Raw genomic sequence first — 25,936 nt, forward strand, 5'->3', positions numbered from 1 at the left:
AGCCACGCAGTGCATGCTGGGAGGCGGGCGTCCACGTGTCACATCCGATTCCCACTCACCTGAGGCTCTCGAAAGCACACAGGCAGCGGGAGGGCTCCCCAGATCTGCCTAGTCACCCTTCTCTGCCTGCATTGTCGATCATACATGAGACCACCTTCCAGGAAACCTGCATTTTGCAGAAGAATGCAATGAGCAGAGTTTCTCTGTGCCTCCGTGTATCAACCATGGGCTTCTCCCTCTGTGTTCATCCATTGAAAATTCTTCAAGTTTTTTGGTAAATGCAGTTTATCACACTTGTGTGGCTTTTGATGCAAGGTGGACATTTTGAATATTTTAGTAGGTAAAGAAGCTTTGAGTTAGTCTGGCCCACATTAAAATGACTGTTGCATACCCACTGAGAATGTGCCCTTTGTTGATTCTGGACAGGGTTGTTGGATGGAGGAATTACAGACAGTAATGAGGCCACAAACCACCTCGCTCTGAGCACTTAAGCATATTGAAAAGTTGGCCTTGGATTTAAGCCAAGTAATAAAAGCTTTATACACCTCAAAAGTGAAAGCGTGTTACGGATTTCTGTTTCTGAGGTTACTGCCGCTGAAATGTAAGTGGTAGGGAGTAAGCCCTTCTGACTTGACCAGTTAGACCCGGTGTCTGCACAGCTGTGGTCCACATCCAGAGAGCAGGGAGCTGGACCTTGGACCTACGCAGTTAGCAGAAGAATGTCAGGAGCCGAGGGGGATGCTCTCCGGAGATGCTCTCCGGCACTGCTGTGCACCTCTGCCGCTTCCGTGTCTTCTAACCAAGGATGCTCTTACGTGACTGGGGATGCGCTTACTTGGCCAGGAAGAGGCAGCATCTCTGAGAATGGCCCAGGAGCTCTAAGCAGTGACCGTGACATGGTTGGTTACAGGGACAGCCTGTGGCCAGGATCCTTCAGCCACACCGTGGCCCAAAGGGAGAGGAGGAGTGTGCCCACAGGTGGAGACTCCCAGGGCCAGTTGGGGCAGAGTGAGGAGAGAGGGGTTTATGTTCATCATCAGGGCTGGGTTTTCAGCTGCGTGTGGGTTTGACCAATTATGTGTCCTTTTTTTGTTTTGGCAGGTAACATGCCGAGTGTCATTCTACTGTTATTCAGTTGGTATTAATATAAATAGTGCAATAAATAGTAGCAACTTGTAAATGCAGATGTTTGCTCAGTTTTCTTCAGTCTTGCAGTTTTGTAAATAAAATTAAATCTTAACACAGAAATACCCAAACACCTACTAGATGATTCACAGAGATGTCATGGAGATAAATTATGTAATGCATGAAAGTATTTTGACCTACTTGAAAGATGCAATAGGAGGTCTCCTGCCTTGCAAACAGATTCTTTACCATCTGAGCCACCAGGGAAGCCGGTTACAGGTTATTTGTACTCTAAACGGCCAAGCCAGCAAACATCTCAAGGCGGAACAGCACTCAGGTCGGGATAACCATCCCCCTGTGACAGCACAGGGTCTTCCATGCCCACGCGGCCGGTGACATCCCGGGAGACACAGAGGTTAACTGCATCTTTAAATTCATAGAATGTTAGACCAGACAGAATGTTAGAGATGCGTCTTCTCTGTGAACAGCAAAATTAAAGCTCACCGAAGGGTGAAAGTGCTTCTGGATTTTCTGAGTAAAGCCAGGGAGGGATGTGGTTTTTGTGCCTCTTTGCATAAACTTACATATAGAGGTCAGAGTCCTTTAATGCCTAGTAGGTAAAGTAAAGGTAGCTCATGGCCTCCCGGTGCTGGACTCACTCCTTATTCAGGGATGGAGAGAAGCCAGGCCCAGCTGGTCCCTCAAGGTGCTTTCAAAGCCAGGATGCTCCTAGGATGCTCGCCACGATATTGACCTTCCTTCCCAGCCAAGAATTCTGAGTCCCGAGAACATCCATATTTACCTCCTGGTTTTTGGTTTTACAGATGATTACTGTATCTCTGGAATATTCTTAGGTAGTTTTTTTTATTTTTTTCCTTCTGAATAACCCAGCTGGTATTCTGCTACTACACACATTCTCGGAAGGGGCAGCGAGTACCACTGTGCACTTCTCTGCTCTGTAAACTGTCCTTAATGGCGAGCTGAGCACAAGCTTGGTGACTTAGCTATGTCCCCGTCCTCTTTTCTTCCTGGCTCACTTATCCTTGCTGGTGAGTAATGGCAGGAGGAAGGCTAACATAAACAGAAGTCACTTTATTTGGCTTCATTTTAGCAACACTGTCAGACCATTTCAATGAAGACGTTTGAGTTTAGACCACAAGGAATTGTTCTGTTTCTGTTGTTTACTAGAGGAATTTCTATTGTTCATGCTTTATTTTCTCCCATAAAGTGGAAAATCCAGAAGTAATTGAATATTCTACCATAGATAGTTATTCTTCTTTAAATTTAAATCATTTAAAGGCCCTGTCTTACACTGGCACGGTTCACAGTATAATTGTAAAGTAAAATTTTAAAAATGGTATTCTGTAGTTTTCCAACTTTTAGCTCTTATTACACAGTGAAAGCTTGAGTTTGCCTTTTTGGTACAAGGTCAGGCTCATGTCTGGTAGATGAGGGGGTCATGGAGGAAGAAGGCAGAAAATCCCATCCCTGCTAGTGGCGCACTGATGTCATGGTGGGGCTTTTAAAGGAAGCGTGGCCAGTTCCATGAGGACAGTTAGTGCTTGAGTGGCGCCTTGGTTGCCCCCCACAGGAGTGTTTGCAGGAATCACGGATGAAGGACAGTTGGTCCCTCACCCCTCTTGGTCCAGGCTCAGGGGAGAAAGGCACTATGAGTCCGAGCTCTCTGATTTCAGCTTACAGGGCCCCGCACTTCCCACACAGCCGTGTCTAAACCCCAGGAGCAGGGAGGTGCACCTCTCTGCCGTGGCGCCAGACAGCACTGTAGAGGTGGCCTTTACTTTGGTAGATTGGTTTACATTCTGAAAAACCTTGTTTGCAACAAAATGTCAGTGGCAATGAGGATGGGTCCAAGTGGTAACTGGAAGTTTAGTTTTGATGAATTGTCGGTTAAAGATCCTAAATGTTTTTGAGCATCAGAAAGAAAGCCTGGACAGAAATGCTCCTAAACTTTTCCTCGAGGGCCCGAGAGGACATCTGCTGCAGGAAGAGGGCGCCTTTCTTTCTTTCCATTGTTTGTTGAGGGCTTTTTGTTTGTTTTGTTTCTGTGTTTTTCTGGATGTTTTTTGGCATGCCCCTGAGAGGCCTGTGGGATCTTAGTTCCCCTGTATTGAAAGCATGGAGTCTTAACCACTGGGCCACCAGGGAAGTTCCTTTTTTTTTTTTTTCTTTTTTTTTTTAAGAGAATGTTACTTTAAAAAAAAAATCTCCATAGAACTGGACCTAAAATCTGCAGTTATGTAAAAATGGTTTTTAGGTCATAACATTTTGAGTACACTTTTTCTTGGATGTACATTTTTTCATATTTAATATTTAATGCTTATTATAAGCCATAAATTTACCATAATTTCTTTGATTGTTTATTATTGGATATTTAGATCAGGGTTTGAATTCCACAAAGGGGGCTAAGTATGAGGTTGGCCGGAGTTCTCAGAACTGGGCTTTCAGAATTCTGTGACCATGGGGGAAGGAATTCCCAGCACTGTCTCTTTCGCACCCTAGAAGGTTTTTCTCTCTCTTTGCCTTTCTGTTACACTCACCTGTCAGAACTGCAGCCGTGGGTTTACTAACACATCTGTCTTTTCCACAACCACACCTGGGCAACTTAACTCAGCTGGAGAAAAGTCACCCACCTTGGCAGACTGGCCCACTGTACTGGGTGCTGCCCAGCTCCACTGGCCTTCTCGCCAGCCTGCCCCGGCTCTCTGTTTCTGAAATAATTGTTTTAAACCCCTCTGCTCAAGCTTCCAATCCTCCTAACTCTTTTTTTCCTTATAATTTTGCTTTCTGATGTATACTTCAGAAGTCATAACATAAAAGAACAAACTCAATTGTCTTAGCTAATTTCACTGGGGGTTTTTTTTCACTTTTCATTGATTTGGCTCATTTTTTAGATAATTTGTCTCATTTTCCTATGGGATATTACTGCTTTTCTAAAATGTTAGGAAATATTTCTAATTTATTAAACTGTGCTTTTACTTTATTAATAATCAAGCTGGGTAAGCCATTAATTTTCATCTGAGTATGGCTTTGACTACATTCCAAAGATTCTGTGCCTTAACTTTTTCATTATTTTAAAAATATTTTCTTATTATGTGGCAAAGTTTCTTTCCTTCTCCTAGTTGTTACTCACAAGCGTAAGCGTTTCCAACAATCCAGGGTGCTTCTTCCTGTGTGTACTGCGCTGTCCTCATTGAGCACATGCCGCCGTGTTCTTGCTGAAGGTACTAACTGCCTCCTAACTGCTCGCTCCCAGTGGGGCTCTGCCCAGGCTTCGTCGTGTCTTTTCTAGGACGAGTGGCGTTCCTGTGTCCTCCCTGCTTGTGAACTGGGCCTCCTTGTCTCCGTCTTTCCTGCCTCAGCACCTTGCCTGGTTTTAAATATTGGCACCGTTTCTCCCGGGCTGTGTCCCAGGCTAGCTGCTCTTCCGGTGCTGCAGCTGTCCTCAGAGCAGACTTAACTGCCCTACCGTCGTGCCTCATTCTTCTTTGTCGAGGATTTTCAGGTTTATTACCAGCTTGGACCTTCTCATCGGAGATCCAAAACCACGTTTCTGGTGGCCTGCTGGACACATCTGCCTTGTTGTCCCTGCATTGCCTTAAAAAATCCTCGTAGAACCTTTTGTTGTCATCTATTAATACTAAGCACTCCCTTCCTCTTTTACCCAGGGCACTGCTTTAATTTAATCCTCAGTGGTACATGTCTCTTGGCTATATGTATTTGTCTAAGTATATTTCCTTCCCAATCTCTTCTCTCACAGGTTGAACCTTCTCTGATTTTTCTTTGTTATGGCAAATTACCAGCACTTTAAATTATTAATAAATAAGAATTATTATAATAATTTAGAGAGTGGGGCTTCCCTGGTGGCTTAGTGAAAAAAAAATCCACTTGCCAACGCAGGAGACATGGGTTCCATCCCTGATCCAGGAACATCCCACATGTCACAGGGCAACTAACCCCGTGCACCACAGCTGCTGAGCCTGCGCCGTGGCGCCCAGGAGCAGCAGCCGCTGAGCCTGTGCCCTAGAGCCTGCTTCCTGCGATAGAGAAACCATCGCAGTGAGAAACCCATGCACCGCAACTTGGCAGTAGGCCCTGCTCGCTGCAACCAGAGAAGAGCTCACACAGGAACGAAAACCCAACACAGCCAAAATAAATTTAAAAAATATTTTAAAAATTTAGAAAGCATAAACTCCAGTAATCAAAAGTAATTTAAAACATGCTATCTCTTTGTATTTTTTCTGTATTTAACATAAATGAGATCATCCTGAGTATAGACTTAGTATCTTTCATTTCAGAAAACTTAACATTAGAGGGTAAAGTTAGATTCCATATTCAATAGCTTCCACCAAAATTAATTCCAAAAAGATCAAAGAGTTAAACATAAAAATATGGACCAGAAAAGTTCTCAGGAATACATGGGTGCGCATTTGTTGTGATCTCACAGTAGAGAAGACTTGTACCTGTGATGTATAACCGGAAGTCATAATGTAAAAAGTGGCCACTTGGCGGAACGGGACACTTGTCCATGACGAAGCACACAAACATAAAGTCAGGTGGCGGTCCAGGGAGAACTTCACGACTCATCCCAAAGGGGTGGTTTCCTTAGCACCATCTTACAAATCAATCGGAAAGATCCCTCAGTTAGGAAAAGGCAGAGAGCATTAACAGAGACACGAATGGCTTTAGGCTTGTGAAAAACTGGTCGGCAGCACTCATGACAAGCAAAATGTAAAGTGAAATGAGAGACCGTCTTTCATCTGTTAGGTCAGCAAAGATCAGAAAGTTTGACAGCACACGTTGGCAGTGGTGCTGGAAACAAGCAGCGTACATGTTGCTGGTGGAAGCGTGGGCTCGTCCCTCTGCAGAGAGAACTTGGGCGATATTTTATTAAAACCGCAGATATACTTGTCCTTTGCCTTACCACTTCCGTATCTGTGAGTTGACCACACACATGCACGTGATGCTACAGGAAACAAGGGTGTTGATTGTCACAGCAAGATTGGAAACAATCGAAGCACCCATTCGTTAGTAAGTGCAAGTCGCTCAGCCGTGTCCGACTCTCTGTGCCTCCGAGGACTCTACAGGCCAGAGTGTTGGAGCGGGTAGCCTTTCCCGTCTCCAGGGGATCTTCCCAACCCAGGGATCAAACCCAGGTCTCCTGCGTTGCAGGCGAACTCTTTACCCACTGAGCCACTAGGGAAGTAAGGGGCCCGCTAATGGGTCAGCTCATTTGTACTGATAGGAAATGATGTATTTTGTATTTTGGTTCAGGAATTAAAGGTGCACAGTGTGTTTAGAGTTCCACTGTTGTGAAGAGAAATATACACGTGGAGGGTGTACTATGAACCCAGTGTCTTCAGGAGGCTTCACAGGAACCTGCATCTGATGGAGCAGAGTGTCGGGGGCCGGGAGACTGAATACCCTCCTCACACCTTTCTGTGCCTCTGACTTTGGTACCTGTGACTTTAACGGTTTGGAACCATCTCTTTTGTAAGCTGCATGATGTCATAATTTATGTAGCCGCTTGTCTGTTGAACATTTATGGTTGTTTCAACTTTTAATGTTTATAGACAGTTCTGTAGTGAATATCTTTCTGTATACAGCTTTGTTATTTCTACAGGCTGTTGCTACAGGATCACTAAGAGTAGAGTTAGTGGATAAACGATTATGAACGTTACTACAGATTATGATGCCCGTTTCCCCACAGGAAGTGTAGTTCATATCCCACCATCAAGCTGTACATGCCCTTTAAAAAAAAAACCTGCTAATTTGATAGACAGGAGATTCTGCCCTGATTACATGTACGCTTCTTTGATCATCGCTGAGGCTGAGGATCCGTATATTTATGTCACGCTTCTCTCCAAGCTTAGTCACTCTAGGCTCCCTTGTGAACTGTTGGTGCATACCTCTCGCTCGTTGACTGTGGTCCTTCTCTCCTTCTACTTGGTTTACATGTGCTCAGGATATTAATCTTTTGTCTTATTTGTTACTAACTTGGTTAGGTCTTTAAGGACATGAAAGAGTTAGCCAAGAAATCAGGCTGGAGAAGGACACTCCCTGTGTGGAGAAACAGCAGGCCGGCCGTCAGGAAACTCCGGGTCTTCCCGTGAGGCGGGAGTCGGTGGCTCCTCCTGGACGCGGTGCTTGGCGGGGTGGGATCAAGGAACGGGGGCGCCCCGTCCGCGCTCATGCACTTGCCCCTTATGGTAACAGTAAACCAGCGGGGGACGCCTGTCAGGGGTTTACTGGCAGCTTCCCCCCAAGACTGAGAGCCTTTGGTCTCCAGGGTGGCTTTTCTGATGGAGACTTTACCCCCTCACTCCATACCCTCCTCACTGGTCAGTGTCCTCCTCCTGAAAATGCTGAAGCTCAGCTCTTCCACGGAGGCTCACTGCTTATGTCGGCAGCTCTTCCCCTCATAGTGCTCTCAGCCACTTTCCTGAGACTTGCTTGGCACCTGAACTATTTGTAGCAAGACTTGAAGTACCGTTGGGACGAGATGATCTTTCTGCTGTTCGTGAGGCCAGTCAGTTTTTGTTCTTTTAATGCCTTGGCGAATGGATAGCAACTTGGCTTATAGCAGGTACAGTTGAAAATCACAGATTCTGTTCAGCTGTTTGCAGAACCTAGTTCTACCACTTACTGGGCATTTGATCTTGGCCATTTTCATTATTATTACCTCTGAGTTGTAGTTTGTGCGTATTAAATCGGATAATGCATATCCCATTCTGAGCACAGTCTGCTGTGCCTGGTCCCTGGGCCATACATCCTAGATCCATAGATGTTATTTCTTGTCCCTTTGGACCCTCAATACAGTTTGGCAAATGACTGGAAAACAGCTGTTTTCTTTGCAGATTTCTGAACATAAAAATCTGAGGTTGTACTTAGCTATGTCGCATTCATTATTACCAGCTTAAAGTTATCTTTTTATCCTTTCTGGAAGTATTTTTCCTCTGACCTTGGAGTTCAGGGTTTTATAAGTAAATATCTTGGCATAGTTGTCTGGTTATTAAACCTCCATGAACCCTCTTAATTTATTGTTATCACTTCTGAGACATTTTCTTCCATTGCAACTTAAATTACCTACTCAGTCCAGTTTGTCCATGCTTGCTCTTCATGGACTCTAAAGCCTCTTGGTGTCCTCTCCACTCCCAGCTGTGGCGGGGCCCCAGTATGGACCACGTGTGTCACGGTCCACAGGAGGAGGCAACAGCCGGAGGGCAGGGCGAGGTTGGAGAGCTGACCCCAGGGCGGCACCCGTCGCCGTCTCGGTGCCCGCGTGCCCGCTCGTACAGCGCCTGGCCCCACCGCAGTCCTCGCTTGTCTCTGCACGTTGAGGACCAGTCGTCCGTGTCAATGGAGGGAAGCCAGACGCCAACAACTCTGAGGAGCCCGTAACCTGAGGAGCATTTTCTGGAGTTCCGTGTAACTTGTCCAGAGTCGATTCACCTCCCTAAATCTGTTTGCTCAGTCATCCCAGCATAGGAATGGATGGGCCTGTGCCCAAAGCAGCAAGCAAAGATGATTCTCCCCAGGGGCCCAGCAGGCAGCTGATTCCTAGGGAAACTCTTGTGAATTCATTTAAAAGCATTGTTTCAGACACACTGACATGTTTTCCTCTTTTTCCCTGAATTCATTTAGAACTTATGCCATCCGGAGGATAAGAGACGCCTTCAGAGAAAACAAGAATGTGAAGGATCCCGCAGAAATTCAAGCCCTGGTGAATAAAGCCAGAAGAGACCTCGGCATAATCCGTCGGCAGGTGAGGTGGCCAAGAGCTTGGAGCTCTCACACGTCCCCCGTGATCGGGCGTCGCAGCTCTGGGGCTTGTGAGTCACACCCGGGATCGCGAGACTCTCTTCTTCTTGCTCGTGTGGCCAGAGACGAGCTGTTCTGTCACTGAATCAAGGGGTGCGCGAAGGAAGTGCCAGCTCTCTGAGTTCCCAGAGCACACGGCCTCTGGGGAGCTGGGTCCCCACACTTCACTAGACGATGGTGCTCTAAGTATGGGAGAATTCTTTAAAATTTCATCTCTTTGTTGGATGCATTACACGTTGATACCCGGACGTATGTCAAAGAGTATAAATATATTCTACTTTTCCTAGTGTTTTAAGATCATAACTCAAGACCGTGCTGCCCTTTTCCTGAGGACAGTGTTATTGGCGATGAAGCTGTTTTGTTGCCACGTGGCAGCGTGTCTGCAGGTGTGAAACATAGCTACGTAGGCCCCAACCCCCAAGGACCCGGCGAGGGATTTGTTTCCTCCTGCGGGAGAGCCGGCGGTCGCCTTGGCCTCTCGCTCTGCTCTTCCTTGCAAGGAGGACGGGGCCGCAGCCGGGCCTCCGGGTGCGGCGACGTGTCCTTGTCTCTGCAGAATCGGTCAGGGCACCAGAGGCGGAGCGGCCTGCTGTCCGCTGGGTTTCTCACCCTCTGAAAAGCCGTCCTTTCCGCTGTTTTTCTCTGGTTCAGCACTCGTCCCACCGTAAGGTCCGTTTCTGCTTCCGTTTGCTTTCCGCTCTTCCTCACAGTGAGTTTGTTTAGCTGTGGAAGGACACCCTTACATTCTCCCGAGACCCGTGAGTGTGTTAGAAGGCGCTCCTTTCGTATCGTCAGGAGATCCTGGCGCGGCTGACGTTACGTCGTGTCGTGACTTGTGACGTGTATCGGGATATGTATTTACATCTCTGACCCTTCTTCATGCTCGACTCTAAACCGTTCATGAAGGAAGCAGTATCAGGAGCTGGTTTTCATCTTAGGTCAAAGTTAATAGTCTTGTTATGTTACCTGCATCATAGAACAATCCCTTCTATCATAACCTTTCAGATTCTGACAGCTCTCTTTGAGTTCTGCAGTTATCTAGGAGTAGAATAACTCGGCCGTTTTAAAGAAATGATCTTTAAATATAAAGGCAAGAAGAGATAATAGGATCGTCAGAAAAAGAAGCTGTCTGCAGATTTCCAAGGTTGCAGATAGTGGCAGAGAAGTGAGTTGCCCTTTTGAAAACTCTAGAAGGATGGCCTTCCTGAGGCATCAATGGGGGAGTTTTATGGGATCCTTTAGCACCAGAACTTGGAAAAACAAGCAGCCTGCATCCTTATTTTGCGTAAATTCAGGAAGATGCAGTTTTTGGCATTTTCCCACACAGAGGTTGGCAAGCGCCTCCAAAACAGACTGCTTTTCTCTTTTACTGTAAAGTTGCTCAGAGTAGGAACTGCTGAGAAAAGGGACCTGTACACCACCATTTCTTCTCTTATATAATTGTCTGTGTCACTTTCTCAGTTTGAAATGCTTTATTTAAAAAAAAATGGATAGACTGGCTCTCACCAGACACGCCCAGTGAATCTGCACAAACCAGTTTCAAACCCTGGGGCCACAGGCCGGGCCGTCCCCAGGACAGCTGCCGGGCGACCGTTCTCGATGGGGGGCGGGCGGGGGCAAGCAGCCGCTTCTGAGCGCAAGTCTTCTGTGTTAACCGACAGAGCAGCGGGGGTCTCCCTGTCGTGTCAAGACTGTGCCGAATCCCAGCGTCACGCTCACTGGGGTTACCTCCCTGAGCCGCCTGGTGCTGAGCCGGTCGGGCTGGCCTTGGCCTCGAGGCCGTCAAGAAAGCCGCATCTGTGGGTCTCCACCGGGCCCGCCACCCTCCCTGCCCCCGGCACGCTGTTCTCCACAGGCGGCCAGTGAGCCTCTGAAAGGGAAGTCAGAGCAGGTGACATGCCTGCCCGAGACCCTCCAGGGGCCTGGCCGCCGCATCCAGGTGGCACCCTTGCCGCCCTGGCCGCCACCCCCTCCCGCAGCCTGGCCCTCTTGAGGCCCCGGTCGCCCTCACGTGGAGCGGGCCCCCGAGCTGGGCTTCCCTTGCCACGCGGGCTTCACTCCGATGGCCTGAGCCGCAGGGGGTCAGTCAGTTGGTGATCGCGCGTGACACCCTCGGACAGCCGCCGGCTCGCCGCGGTGCTCAGGAGGGCCAGCCCGGCTCCGCGTGGCAGCGGCTCCTCACTGTTCGGGGACTGAATGAACACACGCTGTTGGTTCCTGAGCCCGTGGCCCTCGGTCCAGGGCATGTGCCGGCGGAAGCCTGCTGTCTCACCGGCTGCCCCGAAACCGTGAGGGCCGTCACGTGGTCCGTGGGAGGAGGGAGGGGACCCAGTGGCCTGCGGCATCACCCCAGAGCCACAGCGACCCCCACGTCACGTCCACCTCCACGGGGCGCTCCACTGGGAGACCGGCCCGTGCTCGTGCGTCCCGGCAGCATCTCCCTGGAGAGAGCCCGTGGCCCCTTGCCAGCCGCCAGGCGTGCGCCTCGGTGGGTGACCCTGAGACCGGGAGCGGCCTCCCGCCGCGGCCCGCCTCCTGCCACCGTCCTCACAGAGGGTCCCGGCTCTGACACTGATGATGCCCCTGTCGCAGGGTGAGATTCTGCAGTGTTTACAGACGTCTCCGGGGAAAGATTTCTTCTGGTTGTCTAGGCACAGAGAATCCGAGGTGCGAGAAGGCTGGATGCCCTGTCTCGGGGCGCCTGGCCAGACACACACTCAGGCTTCCATTCCTGAGGGCAGACTCAGTAGGTCCAGGACGAGAGCTCCTGCGTCAGGAGGAACGGAAGGATCAAGGTTCAAGCCCTTTCCCAGTGTTGTTTCCCAGACATTTAAGGACCATGTCATCCTAGCCCATCCTGTCCTCAGAGGCCATCCTTCCTTCATGTGCCGAGACATTTAGTCTTCACGTGGCCACCCCAGGGATTCCAGCAGCATCAGCAGCTCACACCAGCCTTCCCCACGGCTCCTAGGCGTGACTCTCCTTCCCCACAGCCCCTAGGCGTGACTCTCCTTCCCCACGGCCCCTAGGCGTGACTCTCACACATACAGAGTGAGTTCCCCTGCATGAGCACCTCGGGCTCCGTTCCCTCACTGTCCGCAGCTGTGGCCCACGGACTGCAAGCCGGCCGGCTGCCGCTTCTTTGTTGTGGACACGCTGTTGTGGACCACCTCTCCCCTAACCCCAGGCCTCTCTCTCCACCACCTCTCCCCTAACCCTAGGCCCCTCTCTCCACCACCTCTCCCCTAACCCCAGGCCCCCTCTCCCCACCACCTCTCCCCTAACCCCAGGCCTCTCTCTCCACCACCTCTCCCCTAACCCCAGGCCCCCTCTCCCCACCACCTCTCCCCTAACCCCAGGCCCCCTCTCCCCACCACCTCTCCCCCTAACCCCAGGCCCCTCTCCCCACCACCTCTCCCCTAACCCCAGGCCCCTCTCTCTATCCCCACCACCTCTCCCCCTGACCCCAGGCCCCTCTCCCCACCACCTCTCCCCTAACCCCAGGCCCCTCTCCCCACCACCTCTCCCCTAACCCCAGGCCCCTCTCTCTATCCCCACCACCTCTCCCCCTGACCCCAGGCCCCTCTCCCCACCACCTCTCCCCCTGACCCCAGGCCCCTCTCCCCACCACCTCTCCCCCTAACCCCAGGCCTCTCTCTCCACCACCTCTCCCCCTAACCCCAGGCCCCTCTCCCCACCACCTCTCCCCCTGACCCTGGGCCTGTCTCTCCACCACCTCTCCCCTAACCCCAGGCCCTCCCTCTCTCCAGCTGCCTGTGTTCTCTCGCATCCTGTACAGCAGAGACATTCGCCCACTTTTCTTTAAACTCTGTTTCCAGATAAAATGGTTTCATAAACACAGCTTGAGCCTGGCAGCTCGTGTGAGTTCTTCCTCTGCTGAAAGCAGGTCCCGGACTAGCCCCTGCTAAACTTGGCTTCCCTGTCCGCTTCCCAGGTGAGGTCAGAAAAGCAGGAGAGGCCCTTCGCATGGGTGCCAGCGGCACTGGGATGGTGCGCGGAAGCCAGCCGAGTGAGGGGCCCAGGCACGCGGCTCCCACCGTCTGGGCTGTGGAGAAGTCACAGGGGACGTTCTGCCCGAGACGTCAGCAGAGATCTGGGTGGCTCACGCCAGACAGAGAAGCAAGAGCGCCAACCAGACTCTGCTTCCGCCTTTGTTCCTTTCTCCATTTTGCTGTTCAGAGTGTGCATTCCTTCTGATCCTTCTGTATAAGTTGTTCATTAGACTGTGGTCACCCTCGAGTTAGAGCTCCACACTCTTAAGGATTGTAAGCCCCTAGGATATGCCACGCCCTTAGGATTGTAACCAGCCTTCTTTGGTATGGCTGTTTGCTGTACTCTGTAGCCTGCAGGGAGGGCAGTGCCCAGCCTGGGTAGCTCACAGAGATTGTGAGAAATGTGGCTCAGAGGTTAAAGCGTCTGCCTCCAATGCGGGAGACCTGGGTTCGATCCCTGGGTTGGGAAGATCCCCTGGAGAAGGAAATGGCAATCCACTCCAGTATTCTTGCCTAGAGAATCCCATGGATGGAGAAGCCTAGTAGGTTACTGTCCACGGGGTCGCAAAGAGTTGGACATGACTGAGCGACTTCACCTTCACAGAGAAAGCATTTCCCCAGCATTCTGAAGCAGAGTTGCGTCCCTGGCTTGATAGCCCTTACCTGTGGGAGAAGCGGCAGCAGGAGCCCCTCCCGCAGCACTTGCTGAGCAGGCCCCGCGCCCGCATTCCTGCACTCAGCCGCGATGTCCTTGGAGTGCGTGAGTCACGATTATGGCCTCAGGAGAATCCAGCTGAATCTTTAGCGTGTAGCACCTTTTTGTTCAAACCTGGTGGAAACTAAAATGTCTGTGCCAAGCCTGGGGGTGCGCTCAGCTGTGTGCCGCTCTCAGCGTCCGCCAGTGTGCCCCCTGGGACAGCGCCCCTTCAGCTCTGCCGGGCTCCGAGCCGAGCAGGCTGACAGGTTCCCAGCCCCGCACTCACGCGTGCAGGCTGGCGATGGAACACTGGACTTACTTCCAAAGGATGTTTGCTTTCTGAGCCAGTGACGCAGCATTCATGTGTCCAGCTCAGCAGGGTTTGTGTAACTTAAGTATTGAGATGAGGACGTATATTGTTAACTGTAGGCTGTAGTTATACCCTGAGAAGGTGAGCTGGATATCGTGTCTTCTAATTCTGGATAACAAGATGTTGGAGTTATACCGTTATTGTCAGCAGCTGTTTAGTGATGACAAGATTCCATACCGTGTTAGCTGTTCACGTTCTTTAAGGAAACAATTCAGATAGTGGCTGTATCAGACCCAAAACCGTGAACCTGCTGCCGTGCGCACTTCCGGGCGGACGCTCTGCACAGCCATTGAAGACACCGGGAAGGGGGTTGATGACATGGGTGGCAGCCTGCTTGCTAACCCAAATGTCATCCTGCAGACGGCCTGAGAAGCCGGGTGTTTTGCCCACAGGTCTTGTGGGAAGGGCAGTGCTGCGCGCTCCCGGGCCTCTGGTTCACTCTTAGCTGAAGCACTGTTCTGGTAGGCTCAGACGAATCTCTAAAGTTCATTTGGCAGTCGTTTTGATGGAGGAGAGGAAAGCCATCTGTAGATGCTGCTACTTCTGCTGCTAAGTCGCTTCATTCGTGTCCCACCAGGCTCCCCCGTCCCTGGGATTCTCCAGGCAAGAACACTGGAGTGGGTTTCCATTGCCTTCTCCAATGCATGAAAGGAAAAGTGAAAGTGAAGTCGCTCAGTCGTGTCCGACTCTTCGTGACCCCATGGACTGTAGCCCACCAGGCTCCTCCGCCCCTGGGATTTTCCAGGCAAGAGTACTGGAGTGGGCTGCCATTGCCTTCTCCAATCTGTAGATGAGGGGCATTTAAAATACACGGAAAGAGTTACACATCGTTCACAGTATCCAAAAGGTAGAAGTGACCCAAATTCCCACTAACGGATGGATAAACAACAAAACGTAGCGTTTACGTGCAGGGGAATATTATTCAGTCTTAAAAAGAAGGAGACTGACACAGGCTGCAGCGTGTATGGACTTGCAAGCCTGCGCTCAGTGCGCTAAGCCAGACGCAGAAGGACCGGCACTGCTGATTCCCCCCGAGTGAGAGTCCTCACGGGGCCAGGCACAGAGATGGGGAGGAGGGTGGTGGCGGCAGCCAGGGGCTGGGGCGTGGAAAGGGGAGTTAAGTGTCTAAATGGGTGTAGTCTCAGGTTTTCAGGGTAGCAAAGTTCTAGAGATGTGTTTTACAACAATGTGAATGTACTTAACACTATTGAATTACTGATACACGCTTAAAATTAGTCAAGATGGTAACTTCTTAATTTTTATCACAATAAGAAATTCTCTCTTCTCCTAAAGAAAAATTTTATAACCAATCATCAATTTTTCTTAATTGAGAAAAATAAAATGGAGTGTTTTAGACACTGACTGATATTTGAGGGTCCTTTGGAGCTTGAACTTCAAGCCTCCAGTCTCTTGTCTATAAAATCAAAGGCTCATACTATAGCTCCAAGGCTCCTTCCAGTTCTGAAATGCCGTGGTTCAACATTTCACATCAGTATCTGTCCCCTTCTTGAGTATTTGCTCAGCTTTCCTTGACCATTTTTAACCAAGATCTTAACTCTCCAGAGTTTAGGTTCCAGGTGAGCAAAGTTGAAACCCAGCCATGCATTTGTGCCATCATAAATTCCAAAAACTTATCCTGGTCTGAACTTTCCGCTACAGAGAAAGTAAAAAAAAAAAAAAAAAAAAAATTGGATTGTTTTACGAGTGTTGCTTGCGCCTCTGCTGCTGACCTTCTTTTCCGGTTAAGACGCGTCACTGGCGCTGAGCATCCTTTTGAGGAGAATGTTTTCCTTCAATGAAGATGGCAGCAGCGCGTGAAGAGCAGTGGCGTGGTCACGTGCAGGCTGGAGAAGGATGGGAGTGCCCCCCCCAGGGGCGCTTGATCGACCCCTCCCTGCTCCCTGGCCAGCATCTCAGGGACTTTGATCCCACTCTGCCAGACAAATCACATACACACTGTACCTAGTTCCAGGCCCATCGTCTCTTTCCCTGTTTATCAAGCGCCCATTCTATGCCATAGAATTAGGAGTTGACTTTGTATGTTTTTTAGAGGCAGAGTTGGGATGGAATTAAGAGGTCCATCAGAGCCTCACAGAAGCTCTTTCTGACTTTGACCCTTCTTGGGGGGAAGCCAAGCCTCTCTGTTCTAGATACAGTCTGTTCACTCGTTTCATGGAGCAGAATGTGGAGTTTAGAACAGAGGCGTAGCCCAGGGGTACTTTACCCTGTGCTTCTGTAGATAAACTAAGATTAGACCAAAAGCTCAATCTACATATTAAAAAAAAATAATAACAATGGAGCAGTCAGAGGCAACGGAGATTTATATGCTCTGTCTTGGACTTGAACACAGTCCTCTGGAAGTCTACAGGAACTTATAAACAATAACCAGAATTGCCCCCTAAGTGGACCCTGTGTCTTTGGATAGGTGAAATGTTTCTATAGGGATTAAAGGTTCCCCAGCGTTCTGAGAAGTTTTCAGAAAGCAGAGCAGTGAGAGGCTTGTTCGGTTTTATAGTTTTTTCAGCCTGTTCAGTATTTAGTTCCTCTGTAGCTTAAAAGGAGAAGGCAGTAGCAACCCCCTCCAGTGCTCTTGCCTGGAAAATCCCATGGATGGAGGAGTCTGGTAGGCTGCAGTCCATGGGGTCACTGGGAGTTGAACATGACTGAGTGACTTCACTTTCACTTTTCACTTTCACGCATTGGAGAAGGAAATGGCAACCCACTCCAGTGTTCTTGCCTGGAGAATCCCAGGGACGGGGGAGCCTGGTGGGCTGCCATCTATGGGGTTGGACACGACTGAGGTGACTTAGCAGCAGCAGCTTAAAAAAAAAAAAAAGATTTCTTCATGCAAGAATTTAAACCAGTGTCTTCTCTGCTTTTTCTAGAAATGCCTCCAGTCTGGGCCCATCGTGTTTCCCCACAGTTGCCATTCTTCTAGAACAAATGCCTCTCAGTTGGAGATCACTCATTAAACTCGCTTCCCTCCTCCAGGGTTGACACGCACAGAACAAGACTCCGCGTGCTTTTAGAGGAAGCCTGTCTCACCCTGACTTCTTTATGTACAGTAATGACTTTTCTGCACCCACGCGTGTGTGACCTCACAAGAGCTCACACAACAGTGCTGTTTGGAGAAAACTGTGGCATGAGTTTCCTTTTGGAATTTTTATCTTGGTATCTGTCCTTCTCCCGTCTGGTCTAGCCGATGAGTCTCCTAGTCTAGTTGGCCAAACCTGCTCACTCTTAAATTCCACGAGAAGCTGTTTCGTTGTGAAGCACCTTAAGTGGAAGCAGATACTAACAGCTCTGGAACATAAAGGACGCTGACCTCACAGGCAGGAGGCGGACAGGCTCATCTCCGCTCTGACAGTCACCAACTGTGGGGCCTGGGCGGGCAGAGAGGGCTGCCTTGGGTCCTGCGTCTGTCAGGGGTCAGCTTTATCGGTGAAGGTGGCGGTGGTGGGTGCTCGTCACCAGCGTGGGTTCCTCACGCCTCCCTGAACACTGGTGCCATGTCTCACCCAAGCGCTGAGAATGCCCACCAGCAGCCTTGAGAGGTGTCCTGTGTTCGATGCGGAAATTCAGATGGGGCGTGTGTGGGTAGTTCTCCCAGGGACACAGAGTTAGGAGGAGGACGGCCCATAGCTGTTGGGCAGTTCTCAGAAGAGGGGTCGTGCAGGCCGGCCTTATCTCCTCCGAGGGGGAGGAGGTGGCCTGGTGTGTGTCCCTCCTCCCTTGGCTCTCAGCACTCTCCCTGGAAGGCAGCAGCTCCCCTGTAGGCTCGCGGACAGCTTATCCCTCAGGCTGGTCTCCTTGCTCTCCTCTCAGAAAACTCTCCCCCGTCTGCCTTCGAAGGGAAAGAGCAGCTCGGAGCCCCCATCGGGCAGGATTGAAGTCGGCCGCCTGTGTGAGAGCCCCTCTCTCGGGTCTGGGCCCGCAGCCCCATCGGGCTTCCCGAACGGCTGCCCTGCCAGCCCCCTGCAGAGCCCGCATGTCACCCTCCTGCCCGCGGTCCTTGCCGCCTTCATCGTCCGTCCGCGCCGTGCTCGCACCAAGGCTCCCCCCCAAGCCCACAGGGCACAGTGCCCCCTCGCTGAGCAAGGGACAAAGGGGCCGCTTACGTCACTCTGTGTTTCTGTCCCAGGTCCTCTGGGCGGTGGCAGAGGACCCGAAGGCCCGGCCCAGCGTGTGAGAACCGGGCCTCGTTTCTCAGCGCTGGGTATTTATCTGCCTTTGGTGGGTTTTACCTGCGTGTAAGTGAAGGGCGGTTTCACCAGTGATCACACGCAGTCACGTGTCTGTTGCTTCACTCAGAGACGTAACTAGGAGTCGCAGGGAAGAGGAGAGGCTTCGAGCGAGCTGCACCTGAAGTCAAATCCTGACCCTCGTCAACCCGCGCTCTCCTGGGTCAGGGTGTTGAATCACTCTTAGGACTTGACCGTCACTCAGAGGCTCCTCTGAAGCCCAGGGAACACTGGTCGTAAGTGAAGGCGAGGCTTGTCCCTGCGGCGTGTCTGAGATGCAGAACTGACGGGCGTGTTACACGTGCTCTCTCCTCCCCAAGCCTGGCAGTTTAGGCTGTCGTTTCATATATTGGTCAGTCATAAATAAAAGTCTCTGAAATGGGGCCCTATAATAGTCTTAGCTTCATTCAATAATGCTGATGTGCGGTTTGAATCAGTCTTTCACGCAGACTCTTTTCTTCAAGCACCCACTTCACAGAGCCTAGCAAGTGCTTCTCTCTCCCTCGCCCCCATCTCGCCTCCTTAATGTAAGAACCACCAGCCCAAAGTCACATAGAATCCCCTTCAGTTCAGTTCAGCCACTCAGTCGTGTCCAACTCTTTGTGACCCCATGGACTACAGCACGCCAGGCCTCCCTGTCCATCACCAACTCCCGGAGTTTATTCAAAATCACATCCATCGAGTCGGTGATGCCATCCAACCATCTCATCCTCTTTTGTCCCCTTCTCCTCCCACCTTCAGCCTTTCCCAGCTCAAGGTCTTTTCCAATGAGTCAGTTCTTCACATCAGATGGCCAAACTATTGGAGTTTCAGCTTCAACATCAGTCCTTCCAATGAATATTCAGGACTGATTTCCTTTAGGATGGACCAGTTGGATCTCGTTGCAGTCCAAGGGACTCTCAAGAGTCTTCTCCAACACTACAGTTCAAAAACATCAGTTCTTTGGTGCTCAGCTTTCTTTATAATCCAACTCTCACATCCATACATGACTACTGGAAAAACCATAGCTTTGACTAGACAGACCTTTGCTGGCAAAGTAATGTCTCTGCTTTTTAATATACTGTCTAGGTTGGTCATAACTTTTCTTCCAAGGAGCAAGCATCTTTTAATTTCATGGCTGCAGTCACCATCTGCAGTGATTTCGGAGCCCCAGAAAACAAAGTCTGTCACTGGTTCCACTGTTTCCCCATCTATTTGCCATGAAGTGATGGGACCAGATGCCATGATCTTCGTTTTCTGAATGTTGAGTTTCAAGCCAACTTTTTCACTCTCCTCATTCACTTTCGTCAAGAGGCTCTTGTTAGGTAAAAAGATGACCAGGACACCAAAAAAGTGTCTAACAGGCTTTTTAATGGCGAAGCGCTACTGGGCGGGGTTCTCAGACCCCAGCGAGGCAGGTCGAGGAAGTCCGCTCCCAGACCGTGTTAGAAGCGGCTTATATACGTTCATTGCGAGGGATGGTCAGGTTAATGGACGGGGGCTCGGATAGGTCGCCAGACCGAGGCGTTGCAGGCTGATAGGTCCTTGTGCGTGGCTGGGGTGGGGCGGCTTTAGCTGGCGAACTGTGCTGTCATTGGTCCCCAGGATCTGGGAGGCTCCTTCCGTTAGGGACTTACCCCACCGGCAGGGGAGAGAAGGGGGGACCCATCACGGCCCCGGGGTCCGGCCTTACAGCTCTGTAGTTCTTCTTCGCTTTCTGCCATAAGAGTGGTGTCATCTGCACGTCTGAGGTTATTGATATTTCTCCCGACAATCTTGACTCCGGCTTGTGCTTCATCCAGCCCAGTGTTTCTTATGATGTACTCTGCATATAAGTTAAATAAGCAGGGTGACAATATACACCCTTGACGTACTCCCTTCCCAATTTGGAACCAGTCTGTTGTTCCATGTCCTGTTCAAACTTTTGCTTTCTGACCTGCATACAGATTTCTCAAGAGGCAGGTCAGATGGTCTGGTATTTCCATCTCTTTCAGAATTGTCCAGAGTTTGTTGTGATCCACACAAAGGCTTTGGCATAGTCAATAAAGCAGAAGTAAATGTTTTTCTGGAACTCTCCTGCTTTTTTGATAATCCAGCGGATGTTGGCAGTTTGATCCCTGGTTCCTCTGCCTTTTCTAAAACCAGCTCAAACATCTGGAAGTTCGCGGTTCACATACTATTGAAGCCTGGCTTGGAGCATTTTGAGCATTACTTTACTAGCGTGTGAGATGAGTGCAGTTGTGCGGTAGTTTGAGCATTCTTGGGCGTTGCCTTTTTAGTCTGTCAAAACCTGAGGCAGCACCACCAGCAAGTTCACGAGCCGGTGGGCTTCGTCTGGAAGAGGTGAGGAATTGGGTGCCTTGCTTTCCAAGACCCTGGCAGCACGGGAGTCCCCTCTATGACTGCTCTCCATGACACACCCTGTTGGGGTTGGAGTGGAGCTTCCTTCACGGTGTTAATCTGCACTCTCAGCCGAGTGTGTTCCAGGGTCTCCTGCACGGACGTGGATGCGCCCTTGGAGCTCAGTGCACGCCCGCCACTGCACACGGCCCAGCCTGCTCCTGACCCTGCCCACTGCAGATGGCCGGCGGGCGTGCAGGGGTGCAAGGCCCCCTTCCATGCCTGATGTTCTCTGATTCTGAAAGTAATTGATGGTGATAGTTAGAGCCCAGAAGCATACCTGTGAATGCTGGATTTTGACCAAGGTGACGTTTGCCACTGACCCTCTGCATTTACTGAACTGACTTGAAACAGCTTGGCTGCCAGGTGTCACAGGCAGCCTGTCACGTTGACGTGGGCTGTGGCTGGCAGCCTGGCTGAGTTATGTAACGGTGGTTCCCACTGTCATCTGCGGCTTTGGGGCCAAGTCCAGAAAAGCCCTCGGCTACACTTCGCAGAAGCTTTTAACACCCAGCGACGGCAGGGACGTGGCAGGGATCACGGCAGCTTTTGGGGCCCCGTGAGCTGTGACAGAAGCCACTCTTCACACAGATGACAGACCGCGGACACCTCGTCACCAGGGAGACATCCTTTACTGGACCGGACAGGCCTCCCCGGAGGAGTAAGATGAGGAGGGGAGACTGGAAGAGAGCACAGATCCTGTCTCTGGCTCCGATCCTGATCTGTCTCAGCCGAGCAGGCTCAGCACGCGCGTTTTCAGCGACTCCCAGCTGTCGTGTGGAGTTTGCAGCTGCCCCTGTGGCTGTCCGCGATTTTCTTGCCATGATCGTGTAGCGGTTGGTGCTCTGCGTTGTGTGCAGCCGTCCCTGCTTTTCTTAGTAATTAAGTGCTTTTCTTACTGAAAATGTTTCCCCCTCGGCCAGCAACCGTGCTTGTTCTCTGCTGGGCAGTTAGAGAGCCGTTAGGCGGCGATGTGGCCGCTGGCAGGGGTCCCGCTCCCTGGTGGCCGGCGGCCCCCCTGTTGACGGACTGCCCTGTCGGATAGGCGGAAGCGACCCCCGCTGCCAGGACAGGAAGATCCAGCAAGTGCCAGAGCAGCGGCACGGTGCCCCACCCGTGGGGGACGACGCAGTGCCGGCATCCCGGAGCCGCGTCCCGGTTTGGTTTCAGATCCTGGCCCTGCAACAGGCGCGGCTGCGGGTCCACGTATGCACACCTTCTCCGCGTGCGCGCCCAAGCCTTCATTTGTGCACACGGCCTCGATGTCGTGCGGTCGGACCCTCCCGAGTGCGTCTCAGTTGACGTGGCCTCTGTGTATGGAAGGGCCTCTGTTTCCTGGCCGCCCACCTTCCTCGGTCCTCCGGGGCTTCGAGGTGTGTTGATGGGCGCTGCTCTAACTGCCCGAGTCAGAGCTCTTCGGGAACCTCATCAGTCTCGAGCATCTCTAATTGACATCAATAATGCGTTTGCATCCGTCAATACTCCCTAATTGCCAGGTTATACACCGTGGAGCTTCTGTGATAAGTCATGCCCACAGCTGTCTTCAGGCATTAGCGCTTAAGGCTCCTGTCAATATTTTGGTGTGCTATAAATTGTTTCCATGAGGATTTTTCTCTCTCTTGAGGAAAGGGGAGCTGTGCCGCGGGAGACAGACGTGAGTCAGTGTCGCCACTGAGATCCGGCTGCAGAGGCAGAGCACTCCAGCGAGAGCACAGGAAGGCTGGCGGCTGGGCCAGCGCGGCGCACTCCGGGGAGAGCACAGGAAGGCTGGCGGCTGGGCCAGCGCGGCGCACTCCGGGGAGAGCACAGGAAGGCTGGCGGCCGGGCCAGCGCGGCGCACTCTGGGGAAAGCACAGGAAGGCTGGCGGCCGGGCCAGCGCGGCGCACTCCAGGGAAAGCACAGGAAGGCTGGCGGCCGGGCCAGTGCGGCGCACTCCGGGAGAGCTGCACAGTCACCGTGCCCGCGAGCTCTGATGAGTCCCCAAGGGCGACATGCGTGCCAGGGCCCTGCCCGAGGAAGGGAGTCAGACTGGCAGGTATTCCCAGGAAGGAGGATGTGTTGTCAGCTCATTTTTCCGAAGAGGAAGCTTGCTCAAGTCAAGTGGTGACTTTGCGAGGCTGGGTCTCACCCCCAGGGCTGGTGGCATCCACGGCTGGACTCTTGGCCTTTTGGGGACTAGCTCAACCAAATCCAAAGAGGGAGACCCAGTGTCAGAGCGCCCACCAACCCCACGGTGCCTGTTACGCAGCTGGAGGCTCCGGGATGCCTGGCTTGGGAGAAGATGCATGTGGAGGCTCCGGAAGTCTGTCCCTTGTCACCTGCGGGAGGGTTAGCCCTGGGGTCTGTGCATCCAGCAGCGAGGCCAGTCCCCTGACCTGGCAGGAGGCACCACTGTGACCCGCAGCCACGCCGTCCCCAGCAAGTCCTGGGTCGGCCACCAGCCGCTGCCCTTGGGCAGGTCACTAGGCCGCCGTTTGTGCCCGTGTCCTCAGTCACGACGGGAATGACGGCCATACCTGCTTAGGAAGGCTGTGGAGGGCTCGTTGCGGTAACGCAGAACAGTGCTTGCGGTGGTGTTGGGCGTGGGGGGTGTGCCACAGGGTGTGCTGCTGTTTCGGTGTGAAGCCAGACTAGGTGTGCAGAAGAGGGCCCTGAAAGCCAGTCAGCCTCTGTCCATTGTTCCTGCAGCTCTTTATGTACTAGACCCGCTTGCAGACACTAGGATACAGCAATAAATGATAATAAGTAAGACAGACCCCGTCCCTGCCCCTTCCCCCGCGAAGCTCACATTCTGTGTTAGAGAGAAAGGAAGTTACCGTGTGAATCAGTGAAACACCCGCTCAGCACATGAACAAGCCACGTTGAGAGGTGAGCCCCCAGCCCTTCCCTTGAGACCGTGGGAGACCTCCTGGCCGAGGCCCTTGTGAGCAGGGGCTCCTCTTGGGGGCTTTCACAGTGTTCCTCACGTCCCTCTGCAAAAGGTTAACTGAACATGCCTCATGGTAGCGCAGGAGCTTGTGTCGGTAATTTAAAAACAAAGAGACATTAAGGCTGCATGCATGACCGTCTTTTGCTAGTGACATTAACAACTTAAAAGCTTAAGGTCTCCCACCAGAAGCTGTACCCAAACACCCAAGGCCGTTACACCTGAAGGCCAGGCCTTGCTCCCCGCCCCTGGAGCTGTCCCACCCACCTCCCCTGGCCCCTGACCCATCCTGTTCAGGTGGCAGTGATGCCCTTTAGATGTTCATGTAAAGGCCCATGGGAAGCGAACTCCTGCTCACTCAGCAAAAGAAACAGACCATGTCTGAGAGGTGGACATATCGCTCCTGGCCTGTGAAGTCTCAGGCTTCCATGAGCTCTGCGTTTCGACTGAAGTGCTTCTCGGTTTATTAGTGTTGGGCTGGGGGATGGGAATCAACACTTTTCTGTGTGTTAAAATCCTCTCTCTAATCTCATAACACCTGTGGTACTTGCTGGCAGCATGGATGAGGTTTGCAGATTTAACATTGAAGAGGTTCACTGTGCGCCTTCCAAGTGCACGCTCTGCTCAACTGCCAGGGTAGGCGCCTAAGACAGCTCCCGGGCTGACGCTAAAACTTGTCCCTCAGGCATGTTTTTTCTGAATGAAAAGTAGCGCATCACTCTTCTCTGGATGGTTTTCTCCTTTAAAAGATTATTTTACGTCCACTTGAGCAGCTTATGTAAAAGAATGAATATTTTGCCCTTTTCTTAATTTCACCCACGTTGACATTAGGTTGCAGATGCAGCCCTACCTCTGTGGATGTCAGCGGTGTCTTCTAGGGACAAGGACATGCGTCTGCCGACTCAGGGTACTATTTTCACACCCCAGATCTGAGTATCAGTGAGTGCTGGCTGACTCATAGTCCGTTTTCACACCTCCAGCCGCCCCACCTTCATAACTGCTTCTGAGCCAGAACCCATTCAGGCCTCAAGAGGTGCATTCACTGAAGAGGTGTAGTCACATCTCTCAAGTCTCCTTTGATGAGGAAGAGACCCTCTGCCTTTTTTTTTTTTCAACTTTCATGATATTGGCATGTTTAGTCTAGACTAGTCCCTGTCTGAATCAGTCAGTGCGTCTCTGCTATTACACTTGGGACAAACCCTTCGGCAGGAACCCTGAGTGGGTGATAAGGCTTCTCCCTTTCCAGCCATCAGCAGCCCACAATGCCGGTGGAACCGTTATTGGTTTGTGCTCAGTTTGATCCTTTGTTAAAGTGGAGGCGAGATATTTCCATGACAAACATCCCATTTCTCTTCGTGATTAATAAACGGTTCCCCATCAGCCTTTTACCCAGTGGTTTCCAGACCCATTAACGCACCTTGCCTGAATCAATTATTACCTCGTGGTTGCAAAATGGTGACTTGTCTAATTCTCTATGACCTCCTCGGCTTCTCCATATCACTTGGGGGACCCTTTTTAATGACCACAAGCCTCAATTACCGTCAGGTATGTTTCTCACTCATCTGTCTTGATTCTCCCAGCTTAGCAAACGCATGATCTTAGCCCAGGACTCAGACGGCTCCCTCCTGACCCACTCTGGGGGTTTATCTTGGAATCAAGTTCCACCCCGGGTCTCACATAGCTCCACCGTTTCTCGCAGAGGCCTGGGGGTTGGCCTGACGTCAGAAGGACCTCAGGTGGCTTCCATGAACTGCCCGTCGGCAGCTGTTCAGCCTGCCTGGAACTAGGACGTGAAGGCAGCAGAGACGCGGGCTCCCCTGTATAGCTCCCTGGGGATCACAGCCGCACCCGGGGCTTCCGGCCTCTTCACCTGAGGTCTGGTAAGCATCTCACGTGACTCGGGCCTCTTGCCTCGTGATTTCTTTTTATCCCCCCCAGTATTTTATGTTAGAGCTTACCACGATGTGTTTATTTTATCTCCCGGATGTTGACAATTATTTGGTTTCCTTTTTCCTCCCTCTCCTGTTAGAGACATTGTGGCTGTAAAAACCTCCACATACATTTCTGGCTGTTTTCTTAAGACAGACTTTTAAAATTAAGATGATTGGGTCAAAATGTGCCTGTGTTTTTAGGGTATAAGCATAGTGCCTTATATCTGGTATCACCCCCAGGAATGTGCCCACCTTAGGCAGACGGCAGTCTCTGGGTTGCGGGAGCCACAGGCCGGGGCTCAGAAGCTTCAGTCCACACGGCCGAAGCCTGGCGCTTCTGCAGGACGCCCCCCCACGCGGCTCTCTGAGGCCCCTCTGGCCCCTTCAGTCTGCGGTTTCAGGCGCGGCTTTAAT

At 51.5% G+C, this 25,936-nt stretch overlaps 1 protein-coding gene across 1 annotated transcript in view; it reads left to right on the plus strand.

Annotated features, from left to right (window-relative positions):
- Window positions 1-25,936, plus strand: part of LYRM4 (LYR motif containing 4) — an 85,238-nt gene that overhangs the window by 13,789 nt on the left and 45,513 nt on the right. Inside the window, exon 2 of the mRNA XM_068960976.1 lies at window positions 8,788-8,908. Coding sequence (XP_068817077.1) covers window positions 8,788-8,908 — 121 coding nt within the window. The remainder of the gene's footprint in view (window positions 1-8,787; window positions 8,909-25,936) is intronic.

This window comes from Capricornis sumatraensis, chromosome 22 (assembly GCF_032405125.1).
Source record: "Capricornis sumatraensis isolate serow.1 chromosome 22, serow.2, whole genome shotgun sequence".
In the NCBI taxonomy this organism is placed as follows: Eukaryota; Metazoa; Chordata; class Mammalia; order Artiodactyla; family Bovidae; genus Capricornis; species Capricornis sumatraensis.